This window comes from Vulpes lagopus, chromosome 7, assembly GCF_018345385.1.
Source record: "Vulpes lagopus strain Blue_001 chromosome 7, ASM1834538v1, whole genome shotgun sequence".
NCBI lineage: Eukaryota > Metazoa > Chordata > Mammalia > Carnivora > Canidae > Vulpes > Vulpes lagopus.
Window position 1 is genome coordinate 29722088 of NC_054830.1, and position 12691 is coordinate 29734778.

General features: G+C 42.7%; 1 protein-coding gene across 14 annotated transcripts in view; it reads right to left on the minus strand.

Annotated features, from left to right (window-relative positions):
• Positions 1-12691, minus strand: part of CADPS (calcium dependent secretion activator) — a 459187-nt gene that overhangs the window by 181601 nt on the left and 264895 nt on the right. For all 14 annotated transcript variants that reach the window (XM_041764526.1, XM_041764525.1, XM_041764524.1 and 11 more), the window contains exon 7: positions 3893-4004. In XM_041764526.1, the coding sequence (XP_041620460.1) occupies positions 3893-4004 (112 nt within the window). The remainder of the gene's footprint in view (positions 1-3892; positions 4005-12691) is intronic.

Below are 12691 nucleotides of genomic sequence, written 5' to 3' on the forward strand. Positions count from 1 at the left end.
GAAGCTGCATGCCAGCCAGCCCCAGCTCCTCGTAGGTACCCGGGCACACAGGCAGGTCCTTCGGGGGGCTGTTGTACCCTGAGCCTTTACTTGACGGATCCTCTCCAAGCCTTAGCCTCTATATCCTTCCCTACCGCTGCATCTACCCCTGGCCCTGGGAAGGCATCCCTGACCCTCCGACTGGATTACGGCCCCTTGCTATGTGCTCCCAGGGTTTCTTTCTCTAGAGAGCACTTACCACATTGCACCGTAAGTTCTAGTTTTTATGTATGTATGTAAGTTTTTTGAAGTTCGAGATTTTTGCCTGTCATCATTTCTGTTTGCTCTGTGCATGCCACAAATGATGGGACACCGTGGGCTCACTATCATATCCAATGAATAGAAGTTTGCTAATATTACAGTATAGGCAAGGGTGTAGAGAAACAGTCACTTATGCCTTTTGTGGGAGTATCAATTGGTGTATACTCTTTAAGGGACAATTCGGTTGTGTCTATCAAAATTCAGATTTCATTCAGCAAAGTATCTTTTTGAGAATTATCCTACATATATACACACACATATGTGCAAAGAAATAAATTCAAGATTATTCACTGAAGCATTGGTTATATAGTCAAAGACTGAAAACAATCTAAATATATTATGATACACCTATGCATGGAATATTACACAGCCATGAAAATAGGGAGCATGTCAGTATGGGCTGACATGGACTAATCTCCAAATATACTGATATTTCAAGCAAAGTGCAAAGCAGTTTGTATATAGTAACTTTCAGCTTTTCTTTCTTTCTTTCTTTCTATGTATACATATGCTTGTATATGCTATGCTTGTACATGCATAAAATACTGGGTGAATAATACACAGTAAATTGAAAACAAGGTTTTTTTTCTGGAAAAGATACTAGGGCAAGGTGGTAGGTATCATTCATTTTCAGTAATATCCATTAAAAAACTTTTTTTTACAATGCTTAAGTTATTTTTTCAATTAAAAAGGTTGATTAAATGCAACATAATGAATATGAAACAAACTAGATATTGTTGAATGAATGGATGTAACACTGGGATTTTAAATATGGCTGTGTCCTGCTAAGCTTGGGAACAATTAGAGCATAGAAACACGCCCTCAGGGGTACCAGAAATTGCTTCACTTGAAAAAAAGGGAGTCATCACCAGCAGTGGCCTATGGAGGTACTGCCAGCAGAGGGTGCCCCAGCTGGGACAAGGACCAGGCAGGCTGGTTCCACTGCAACCGGTGGAAAGTTTCTTTGGTAGCAAGAGTAAATTCTCATCTGGGGGAATATATAATGGGGCCGGAAGAGAGAATGAATTATTAAAGAAATGATGACTGTATGAGGCTGACGCAAGCTCGTGGACTTCACCACAGCAGCAGAGCCAAGGGTTTTATTTCTGCATAGGGATTAATTGGTACAGTGGAAATGGTCCTGGAGATGAGTCAACATCATTCCTGGCAAGTTACTTACCTCTTCTGGGCCTCAGTGTACTCATCTGCGCAGGATGAGTAGTAACTCATTAGGGTTATCATGGAGCATCAGTGAGGGGGCTGCACAGAGTCCTCAGGGCAGTGCCCTGGCCAATAGCAAATGTACAGTGAATGGGCACCACCTAACTGGGTGGCTCTGGGGAAACTTCCTGCCTTCTGCGGGAATCTGTTTTCTCATCTATAAAATAAAAGGGTTTGACTAGCCCAGTGGGTTTAACTTTTCTGAGTGGAAACAGCTTTGAGAAGTTGGTGAATGCTTTGGACTAGTGAGTCCAGAAACATGCACATATACTCCCCTCTCCATTTCGACATTTGCAAGCAATTTCAAGGGGTTCCTGGATTCCATGGAACCTTCTGGGGACTCAAGCTGAGCATTCCTGGACTTGTCTATTTTAACACTAATATCTTGGTCCCCATCCTAGTAACAGGATTCCAGGCCAGCTCTACAGATGAAAGCCAGATTCAGTAAGTGGGCACAAAAGGAAGAAAAAAGAAAGCATGCTTATTGTGTTCTTGCTGGCCTTGTTAGGAGTCTGTGGCTGTGTGCTTGTCTCCAGGTGTTCTCACATTATTCCTTTGATAACATACCAGGGGCTTAGAGAGGTTGAACTTTTGGCTGAGGTCACACAGCTTTCAGAAGGGATTACACAATACACCAGTATGGAATGGAATGTATTGGCAGTCTCTGTGCTGGGCTCTGGGTATAGGGTAGGGAATGAAATAGTTTAGGTTTCTATGATCCTGGGGTTTTCATAGTCCAGTGCGGGACACAGAAGCCAAAATTTCTGTAAATCCTCTTTCTCTCTCAGTGATCAAGTTTAGTGGATAGGAGGCTGAGGTACTGATTAAAGGAAGATGGGCAATCAGGAAGGAGCTCTTTGAGGAGGACATGGCATATACGGAAGGAAGGAGATAGCCTTTTAAGGGGTTGGGCGATGGGGAGTGCTCCAGGTGGGGAGAAAGCCCTGTGATGCAGGAAAGAGGGGTCTATTTGGTGGACTGAAATTGGCCAGTGATGCTGGGGCATAGTGGATGAGGGGAAAGGTTGCAACATAAGAAACCGAGGAGGTGGGCAGAAGCCAGGTCACATGAATCTCTGTAGGCTGTGCTACAGAGTTCCAATTTTATTATAAGCAGTCTTGGGTACTGGAAGCATTGGAAGCCAGCAAATCTAACTTAAGTTCTGAAAATCCTGGCTGTTTGGTGCAGAGTCAATAGTTGAGAAGTAAGAAGAAATGTCTTTATTATCTCAGTGGTACTCACAGGGATTGGTACCAGCCTTTGGGATGTTTCAGAAATTAGGTTGACAAGATAATGGTGCTGGGCTCTGTTGGTATTGAACAGCTGGGACCCAGGCATACTACATGTTGTGAAACGAATGAGATATTCCTCCCCAGTGAGGAATCGTCATGCATCTCATCTAACTTCTGGATATTCCCACAGGGTATGAATGGAGGTGGAAAAGTGGCTTTCTAATTAACTGAGTCTAGATCTTAAATCCTTTTTTTACATATTGTTAGAAGGAAAACCACAGGCACAAAATGGTGTCACTTGTGCCCAAACCGGTGGTCAGTACATAATCTAATTGCAGTTGCTACTTCCCCCAGAAATGCAGTCTTAATGGGTAGAATTTTATAGCAGGTTTTATAGCAGCTGGGACCATCAGAGTGGTTCCCTACACGGGAGCAAGGAAAGCATTCCTTCTGTAGGTCTTCTAGAGTGGTTGTGCCTGCATCTTTATACTCTGAAATTATTATTATTTTTTTTTTACAGATTTTATTTATTCATGAGAGACACAGAGAGAAAGGCAGAGGCACAGGCTGAGAGAGAAGCAGGCTCCAAGCAGGGAGCCCAACGTAGGACTCGATGCCGGGTCTCCAGGATCACATCCTGGGTGGAAGGCAGGCGCTAAACCGTTGAGCCACCCAAGGCTGCCCCTTTGAAATTATTTTGTTATTAATCAATTCCCTTTTATTTCTCCTTCACACTATATCATTGCATTGATTTTTAAATTGTAGGTGGATCAGTGTGTTAATTATACAAGAATTTCATTTCAGGATAGGAGGGGGCATTGCCAGTCTTTGCTCCAAAGTGTGTCTGGGTCTGAGCCGTGGAGAATCCCTGCTCTATTTTCTTTTCTTTCTTTTTTTTTTTTTTCCTGCTCTATTTTCTGCAGCATGTGCTATCAGTAGCCCGCATTTAAAGAGGAGAAACTGAGGCTTGGAGAGGTTGAGGGACTTGCCCAAGGTCACACAGTCAATGCGGGAGTGGAGCCCGGGACTCAAACCTGAAGCGGACTTTTCAGGACTGGACCTTTCAGGACTGGGCCGTGCTGCCCCTGGGGACCCGGGGACTCGGCTCTCTGGAGATCCCTGTGCCCGGGAGCGCTTACCCGACCGAGCTCCTTGTCTTCCAAGGCCAGGACTCCTGTGCTCTCTGTGAACAGCTTCACCTTCACAGCAGGCAGTGCGTGGGTGGTCGAGAAGTCACCCTGGGTGCCCCAGCTGTGGACAGAACCAGAAAGGTCAGCGTGGAGCCCTCTGTCTTGCCAACGCCTAACTCAACTGCCTTCTTCCCAAGCAGGGGGAATGCAGGGTTAACCCGAGGCGGCACTGGCTGTCACATCCCCCTCCCGTCGCCTCCCCTCCAAAGCTGCCAGAGTGACAAAAAGTGTTAATTAACTTGTTAGGCAAATGCAAGACAGATGCTCAGAAAGTTGCCACGGGTCTTCACAGAGCACTACAAGGAATCACTCAGAATTAGCATGAAATCGAGTTGGCGAGAACTTTTCCCCCTGCGTTTGTTATACTTATAAACTATTTCAGGGTCACCACTAATGTTTCCTGATCTCCTTTGAATCCCCAGTTCTTGGAAACTGCAATCTAGATTTTGAGACAGGGCTTCATTTGGTCAGAGCCAATACCTGACTTTAAAATGCGATGTCAGTAGTAGTGGGGAGGTGAGTGGCCCCATTTCCTTCAGCATTCAAAGAGGAGTTGAACAGAGGAATGGATGGAGCGCAAAAAGGAGTGGAAGGTAGAAGGTGGAGAAGTGGGAAATGCCCTTCCTCGCTGGTCTGTGGGAATCTGAGCCTTAGATCTCCTCAGAGCAGATCCTGGCTTATCTAGCATCTGGGTGGGGTGCCAGGTTGGGGCTGACATGAGCTGCTGATGTGTCCCTCAGATGTGTTATCACAGAGCCCTACCATCTGTTTCATACCTGCAATCAGTGCGATCTTCCAAAAGTGTCCACTGGATTGCACTGAGCCCTTGCCCTAAACCCTTCCTGGCACCCATTCCATTGCACTCAGGGTGCAATCCAGACCCCCTGGGTGTAGTCTCCCACTTGCTTGCTCCAGTGTCAGGGGCCTCCTGACTGTTCCACCTCATGGCCTTTGCGTGTATACTTTCCTCTGTTGGCAATGCCTCACCCCACCTGGCTACCTCTTCAGAACTCAGCTTCAATAACACGTTCCCATCCTTCGGTCTCCCTGTCCAAATGTGGTCCAGTGTTAAACCCTCTGGAACATATATTTTAATTTTCTGCCCTAGCAATCACTGGATTTGTTATTATTTATTTCTGTGTGATTGTTCAATAGCTGAATCCACTGAACTGGGTGTTTTTTGCTTATGTTGCATACTTAGCATAGTGCTTAGCACACAGAAGACACTTAAGAAATATTTGGTGAATAAATGAGTGATGTTAAATATACATACTTTTAGAGAACTAGGAAACAGGAATAGACATAATTTTGTATAGAGGTTATTTTTTTCATTTTGCCTTATATGATGGCCAGTGTCCATACTGTAAAATATTTGTTTAAAGTATTATTTTCAATGACTCTGTAATATAATAATACCTGATAGGTACATCATAATTTCTTTCACCATTGTTATACTCTTGAGATTGGGCTGGACATGACTTTTTAAATTTCATTTTTGATCATTTCCTTGGAAAACATCAATAAACATCATGCTGCTCTTACAATGCTGTAGGAATTGTGCTTATCAATGAACACTTTCAAGTTCTGAGATACCGATTCCCAAAAATGCTTTCCCCAAAGGGGGCAACCATTCTCCATCATTTGGGAATGACTGCAAACCCCAGTGTTTCTTGCCTCCATGGGTGTCACTATTCATTTTTTCTTCTGGCTTACTTTGTCTTTGGTGTTTTTGTGGGCATTTCTTTGCCTAATAGCATGCTTGGATATATCACTCTGTGTTTATTGGTTGTATTTCTTCTTTTGTGAATGATAGAAATGACTTCTCATCTCCATGTTGCACTCAAATAAATCCTATTGACTAAACTCGAAGACATGGAGTATCTAGAGAAAGTTGACAAGATGGCACCAGAAAGATGGAGGAAAGGAGGAGCCTGGATTGGGAGCCAAGGGATAAAAGTCGTTGAGGAAACACAATAGTCATGGCCAAGAAAGGGAGAAGACTTGCAAGAGGACAGGACACAGAACAAGAAGCAACAGGTTCCAAACACAACAGCACAATGTTCGATGTACAGATGGTACAGACGTACAAATAGAAGTTCCTCATTTTGGTCATCAGCTCCTGCAGAAAGTTCCTAAGACAGGGAATCAGTTTACTAGCAAAGGCAACATGACGGGGCAGCCTGGGTGGCTCAGCAGTTTAGCGCTGCCTTCAGCCCAGGGCATGATCCTGGAGACCTGGGATCGAGTCCCATGTCAGGCTACCTGCATGGAGCCTGCTTCTCCCTCTACCTGTGTCTCTGCCTCTCTCTCTCTCTTTCTCTCTTTCTCTCTCATGAATAAACAGAATATTTTTAAAAAAGGCAATATGACAAGATATAGGGTTTTGAATCAGACACTGATTCAAATTCTAATTCAAATTAGTTCAAATTCACTATGAAGTGTAGGATTTGGGGCAAGTAATTAATGTCCCTGTACCTCTGTGTACTCAACTATAAAATGGCCTTGTTTTAGAGTAGTTAAATAATAAAATAAATAAAAATAAGTTAAATAAAAGTAAGGATAAAAACATAAAAAGTAAATAGCAGCAGCATTGAAAGATCATGAGAACCCAACGAATTTTGGCTACCTTCCCTCCCCAAAATAAAGATATGTAAGATATATATATTTTTGTTTTTTTGGTTTGTTTTTTTTTTTTTTTTAGATTTTATTTATTTATTCATGAGAATACATAGAGAGAGGAGAGAGAGAGAGAGAGGCAGAGGGAGAAGCAGGCTCCATGCAGGGAGCCCGATATGGGACTCAATCCTGGGCCTCCAGGATCATGTTCCCCGGCTGTAGGCGGTGCTAAACCGCTGAGCCACCAGGGCTGTCCAAGACATGTAAGATATATTCTCGTAATAGTGATGGTCACTTCTGTTTTGCGTTCCATTCAACACATATTAGGAATCTACTACATTGTCTCTTCAACTATACAATATAAGTAGTAAAATAGTTCTTATCATTCCCATCTCACAGATGAGAAAACTGAGAAGAAACTCAAGATCTTGCCCATTTTATTCCAGTAAATTTTGACCAAACTGACTAGAACCTAAATCCTTTAATCCCCCACATTACGGTTCTCCCTGCTAATATTGTCATGATTGTCGATAACAAGCATTACTAATAATTAGCAATACTAGCAAAAAAATAAAGATCATCGGTTGATTCTTTGTGATTAATTGTCCTAATAATCTCTTTGGGCATTCATCATGATTAGTCATGGAGATGAGGAAGATTCCTTCTGGAAATCAGAAGAGCTCTGGAATGAGATTCATTAACACCAAGCCACAAAAAAGCCTTGTTCTCAGTGCCCAAGGGGTCGCCCACACTGTATCCCTATAGATACTGTTGTTGGGACTGGTTTGTAGGGTTTTTCTGGCCTGCTCACCAGGAACTAGTACAGTCTGCTTGGACCCCTGCTGCTACCAAGGATGCTCAGCTTATCGCATTAAACATGACTCAGACTGTGGAGCAGAGTGAGGCCTCTACCCTGTCAGCTGGATGGAATTCAAGCTGCTGGAGGCTGTCCTGACAACCCAGTTTATTTGGACACTCAATGGTTTTTCCTTTCCCCCAGACCTGCAGCTGTGCTTTTGGCTTCCCACCATGACCCTTGGCTCACCTCAAGTTTTAGGTCACTGCTGAATCCCAATTTATCCATCAGATTCCAAAATGGCAGCCTGGCCCGGTGAAGCAGGCAAAAAGAAAAAAGGCTCCAGTCTAATCAGGATGGGCTATGTCATTTTAAAGGATTGTGCAAAATGAAAATGTGGGGCTCCTTCTTCAAAAAGCAGGAGAAAGTGTCACTAAAAGTACTAACATGTAAAGTCTTTCCCTTTCTCAGAGTGGTTCTTCTGTTCAAATGCATGCTTCATTGTTCTATCGAACTTTACTTAACTAACAGTTTTGAAGTTAAAATAATTAAGAATTCCAACATGGCAATGCAGAGCATTAAACCAAACATAGGTCTGAGTGTGCGCCTGTGTGGTTGCATGAGTAAGGCCATGAATAAGGTTCTGAGTTCAATGACACCCAGTCTGTTTAGCTGGGACTGAAGATAGGCCACGCAGTAGAAATTGGCTGTCACTGGTGTTGATATGAACCCTCACCCTTCACTATAGTCCTTGGACTTTTTTTTTTTTTAAGATTTTATTTATTTATTCATGAGAGACACACAGAGAGAGAGAGGCAAACACACAGGCAGAGGGAGAAGCAGGCTCCATGCAGGGAGCCCGAAATGGGACTCGATCCCGGCTCTCCAGGATCATGCCCTGGGCTGAAGGGGGCGCTAAACTGATAAGCCACCCAGGGTGCCCTAGTCCTTGAACTTTGTGAAAAACCGCTTCCAACTTCTTTTTGTAGATGCTTCCTATTAGTAGAAGACCTAGGGAGATTTAATTATAAGCACCATTTCTTGTCCTTTTCCCCTTTGAAAACTTTCTCATAGAAACGTTCACTCTTCGTCTTTTTCCAGCCACAGAGAGACCTGGCTATCTTTACAACAAATAGCTAATATTTATTCAGATTACTATGTGCTAGGCACAAATTCCTCTCTTAAATGTGTTACTCAGACATACATGCATTCTATTTTTTTAAGTCTTCTTGGCCATCATGTGAAATGCTTATAATGATTACTCTCACAGTTACAAACAGGAAACTCAGATTCACACAGGCTATAACGTGTCCAGGATCACACACAGGAAGCAAATGGCTGTCTGACTCCACAACCTAAACTCAACCATGGCACCATATTGCCTCCCTTTCACGTTCCACCAACTCACTGCTCTGTGTCTTGATCCAGTTAAATCCGTTACCCTTGTAAACTCAAAGGGAGATTTCTGTCTCAGGATTGATGGGACCCTGGGCCACTAGAGCTTCTCAGTTTAGATTTATTTCACATGTTCAATATACTTCACAGAGGGCTACCTACCCTCTAGACAAATTAGCCAGTGGTGGAACCATCAAAAGCCTTGGTCTTTTGGTGGGGCCACACATCATTATATGAATCTATTTCTCAATGTTGCATTCTTCTCTGCTCATTTCTTTTGCTTTGCTGTGCATTGACTATGGTTATTAAGATGAATACCTCTTCTTAAAAGTTTTCCAGAACTGAAATACAACCGCAGTTTGGTTTGAAAAGACCAGAGGTTGATACTTATCACAAGCAGCAGTTGAGGTTACCTAACTTTTCTCTGAACATAGGTAAAATAGTCCCTCTTTGGTGACCCCATCCTATCTGTCACTATAAGCACACTGTATAGCTAGCTCTCAGGAAAGCTAAAAATAGCCACCAATTAGCAAGTGCTTAAAGTTTGCCAGGACTCAGGCTGAGTGCTTTTCATGGATTATCTCACTTAATCCTTCTGACTGCTCTATGAAGTATATTCTTTTACTATCCCCACTTTATAAGTGGAAAAACTAGGACTTGGGAGGTTAAGTAGCTGGACCAAGGCTTTAGGCTACCACAGAGCCATACTTTAAACTCAGAAATTCTGACCCCAGAACCTATGCATGAAATCATGGAGCTTCACTGCCTCTCAATAACTCTTAACACAGTATCATAGCGTAGCCCAAAAATTATCTGTGTGTGTATCTGGCTCTTTCTCTAGATGATGAACACCTTGAGGGCAGGGAACACAGCATAACTTCTTTTTTTAATCTCCTGCACCAAACACGGGGCCTGGCACACAACAAATAGTTATTTAATGACTAGGAATAAGTGGCAAATTCAGAATAATCATGTCACTAAATTCAGGGGATTATGGAGAGATGTGACATTTGAGACCACCAAGTGTATGATCACCTCCTTTAAGCAAAACTGAGACCTTTAGCTCCTTGGACATGGGGTGATTTTTAGGAGCACATCAATTCTCTGCAGTGCACTATGAGGCTGGCAGCATGCAGTGGAGACCCAGCATACGTAGTAGGTAGGACAGCACCCCGAGGAGCAATGCATAGGTCCTTTAAGGTCATGGATGGTTAACTTATGAGGCCAAGGTCTGAAAGCAATGTGAATGCCAATGGTATAATGCTGGAAAGTGCTGCCAAGTTATAAAATGAATTACTATTATCACTTCTGGTCTTTTCAGCCATCAGGATACAAACATAGACAACAGACAAACATGCAATCACTCAGAGTGGCACCTCCAAATATAAAGGAACATATACTGAGAAACGAGAGTCCATTCCAAACCAAATATGTTTACTAGAGGGTGGGAAATGAATATAGGAACAGTCCTGCTGGCCAACCTACAATGCCCTAGGTGGCACTGGGTGAAGATCAGCCTTCTACTGCCTTAGGGATCATAGCTCTAATCAGCCCTTCATTTCTTTCTTCATTAGAAAGTACTTCCTGAATGTCTACCATGTGCAAGTCATTTGTGTTAGGAGCTGCCGAAGATCCAAAGGTGACTGAGATAACAGTACTTAGGAATATTTTACCAGCAGAGATATCATATGCAGAAATGATAACACTTATTAGAGTGAGTTTGAGCCTTGATTTTCACATCTTTAATTGAGGATAAGAATAATACTGACCCTAGAGGATTAATGGAAGAATAAGTAGGAGATATGTTATTGTATACACACTGTTCAACTCTATACTCAGTACATGGAAAACACCAACAAAATATGCCTTTCATTTTAGGATTATAGACCAGGGGTTGGTAAACTATGTCCCATGGGCCAAGTCTGGCCAAATATTGTGCTTACGTACAGCTGATGAGCGAAGAATGGCTTTTACTTTTTTAAATGACTGAAAACAATCAAAAGGATATTTTGTGACAGATGAAAATTACATACAATTCAAATTTTAATGCCCATCAATAAAGTTTTATTAGGACACAGCTAATGTTCACCCCTTTGCATACTGACTATGCTGCTCTTGCACTTCAAAGGCAGAGTTGAGTAGTTATGACAAGAGACCATCTGGCCAACAAGCCTAAATTATTTACTTTCTGGTCCGTTATAGAGAAAGCATGCTGACCCCTGATAGACACAGTGGAACTGCTGGTTCAATCTAATGGGAATACTTTTATTTTCATTAGCAGATCAGAAGGAAGTATGCTCACTGGAGCATATCCACGAAGATAAACTGTAAACATGCACTTACAAGGACAGCTCAGCCCATGGTGATTTGATTTGCTGCTCTAAATTCTTCATGGAGCTCTCTGCAGCACTCTCGGTGTGTTGGAAAATTGGGGATTGTGTATCATAGCATTTTAGACACGTGGTGCCCAAATGCTGCTTCCATATCCACTTGAGCTGGCTGACTCACTTAGTCACACTACATCATTATTAATATCAAATAATAAACATGAGTAGCAGATAATTCATATTTTTGGGGGTTGAGATGATTTTTAAAGTCACAGCACATTATTTCTCCAAACCTATTCTATAGTGCCACTGCTTTGAAAGTGAGCACTTTGATCGGGGGAAAAAATAAGGGAGAGGAATATGCTTGGGTGGAGGGAAGGAGAAATCCACCGCAAAGCAACCTTCTACTGTGTGTTTGGAGAGCATCTGCTTCATCGCAGTCACATCTCTGTTTACTATTTAAAGCTTCTTATTTGCGGAAGCCTCCTCAGACCATATGTTATCAACAAATGTTGCTAATCAAATACACACAGTAATTTTCATTAGAATTTCCTCCACCCACCCCCACCCCCCATGAACAAAAAAACATTTGCCACAAAGGGAATATACCTCCCAAAATGACAGTAAACATCCACTGCAAACCTTTGACAACAGAGTGATATTTACAAATGCATATGTGAATAAGCCAAGACAACACATACACTTTAGGCAAATAAGGACCCTTGGAGAATTGGATTTTGTGCAGGTTGGTCTTGGGGGATGATGTCATTAGTTGCCATGGCAATGCTCAGCATAAGGCCATAATTCATGCCACAGAGACAGGATTTGCATTTATTCAAGGTATATGGCTCGTGTGAGCTGGGTGTTAAATTGGTGTGGTTCTTAAAATTAACTGTGAGCTTTAACAAGGGAGAATTGTCATTTCAGGGAATGAAAGTGCCTTGGTCCCGTTGCTAAGAGGGAAAGTTAATAATTGCCTGGAGACAACTGCATTAAAATCTTCTGGCCTGCCTTTCAGGCAGACTGCATGATATTCTATGCCAAGTGAATCAATTGTGCCATCGCAGTGTGTCTCATGCAAACTAATTGATAGGATGTGATTCGGGGCCTTTAATGTACCAGAAAAGCTAAACTACCTCTTATCTACATAAATGAGGCATTTGCTTTGTAGAAATTGGGTTGTCTGTGAGGCAGAGAGATGAAGGCTCTGGTTCGCCTACTTGACATTTCCACTGGAATGTCTCCTCTCCAGGAATCTGAAATCAAATGTATCCAAACCTCAGCTTTAGCTTTCTCCCCTCACATCTGTTCCTCTAAGGCTTTCCCCAGCTTTGCCACAGGAACTGCCAGCCACCCAGACTTCACTCTTGTTTTCTCCTCTTCCTCCCTCATCCACTTCATCATCAGGTCTTTCATACCTCCTACATTTATCACACATTGCTATAGAGGAAAATAAATCAGAAATGGGAGGTTGAAAGTACCAGGAAGAGGGTGGGCCAATGGGGTATTAGCAGATGTGATGGAAACAGAGGCTTAGAATGTGCTTGTGTGGCTGGGCTTACCCTCTGGTGCCTCTGTCATCCTCAGAAGCAGAGCTTCTTTCAGGTAGCTGTT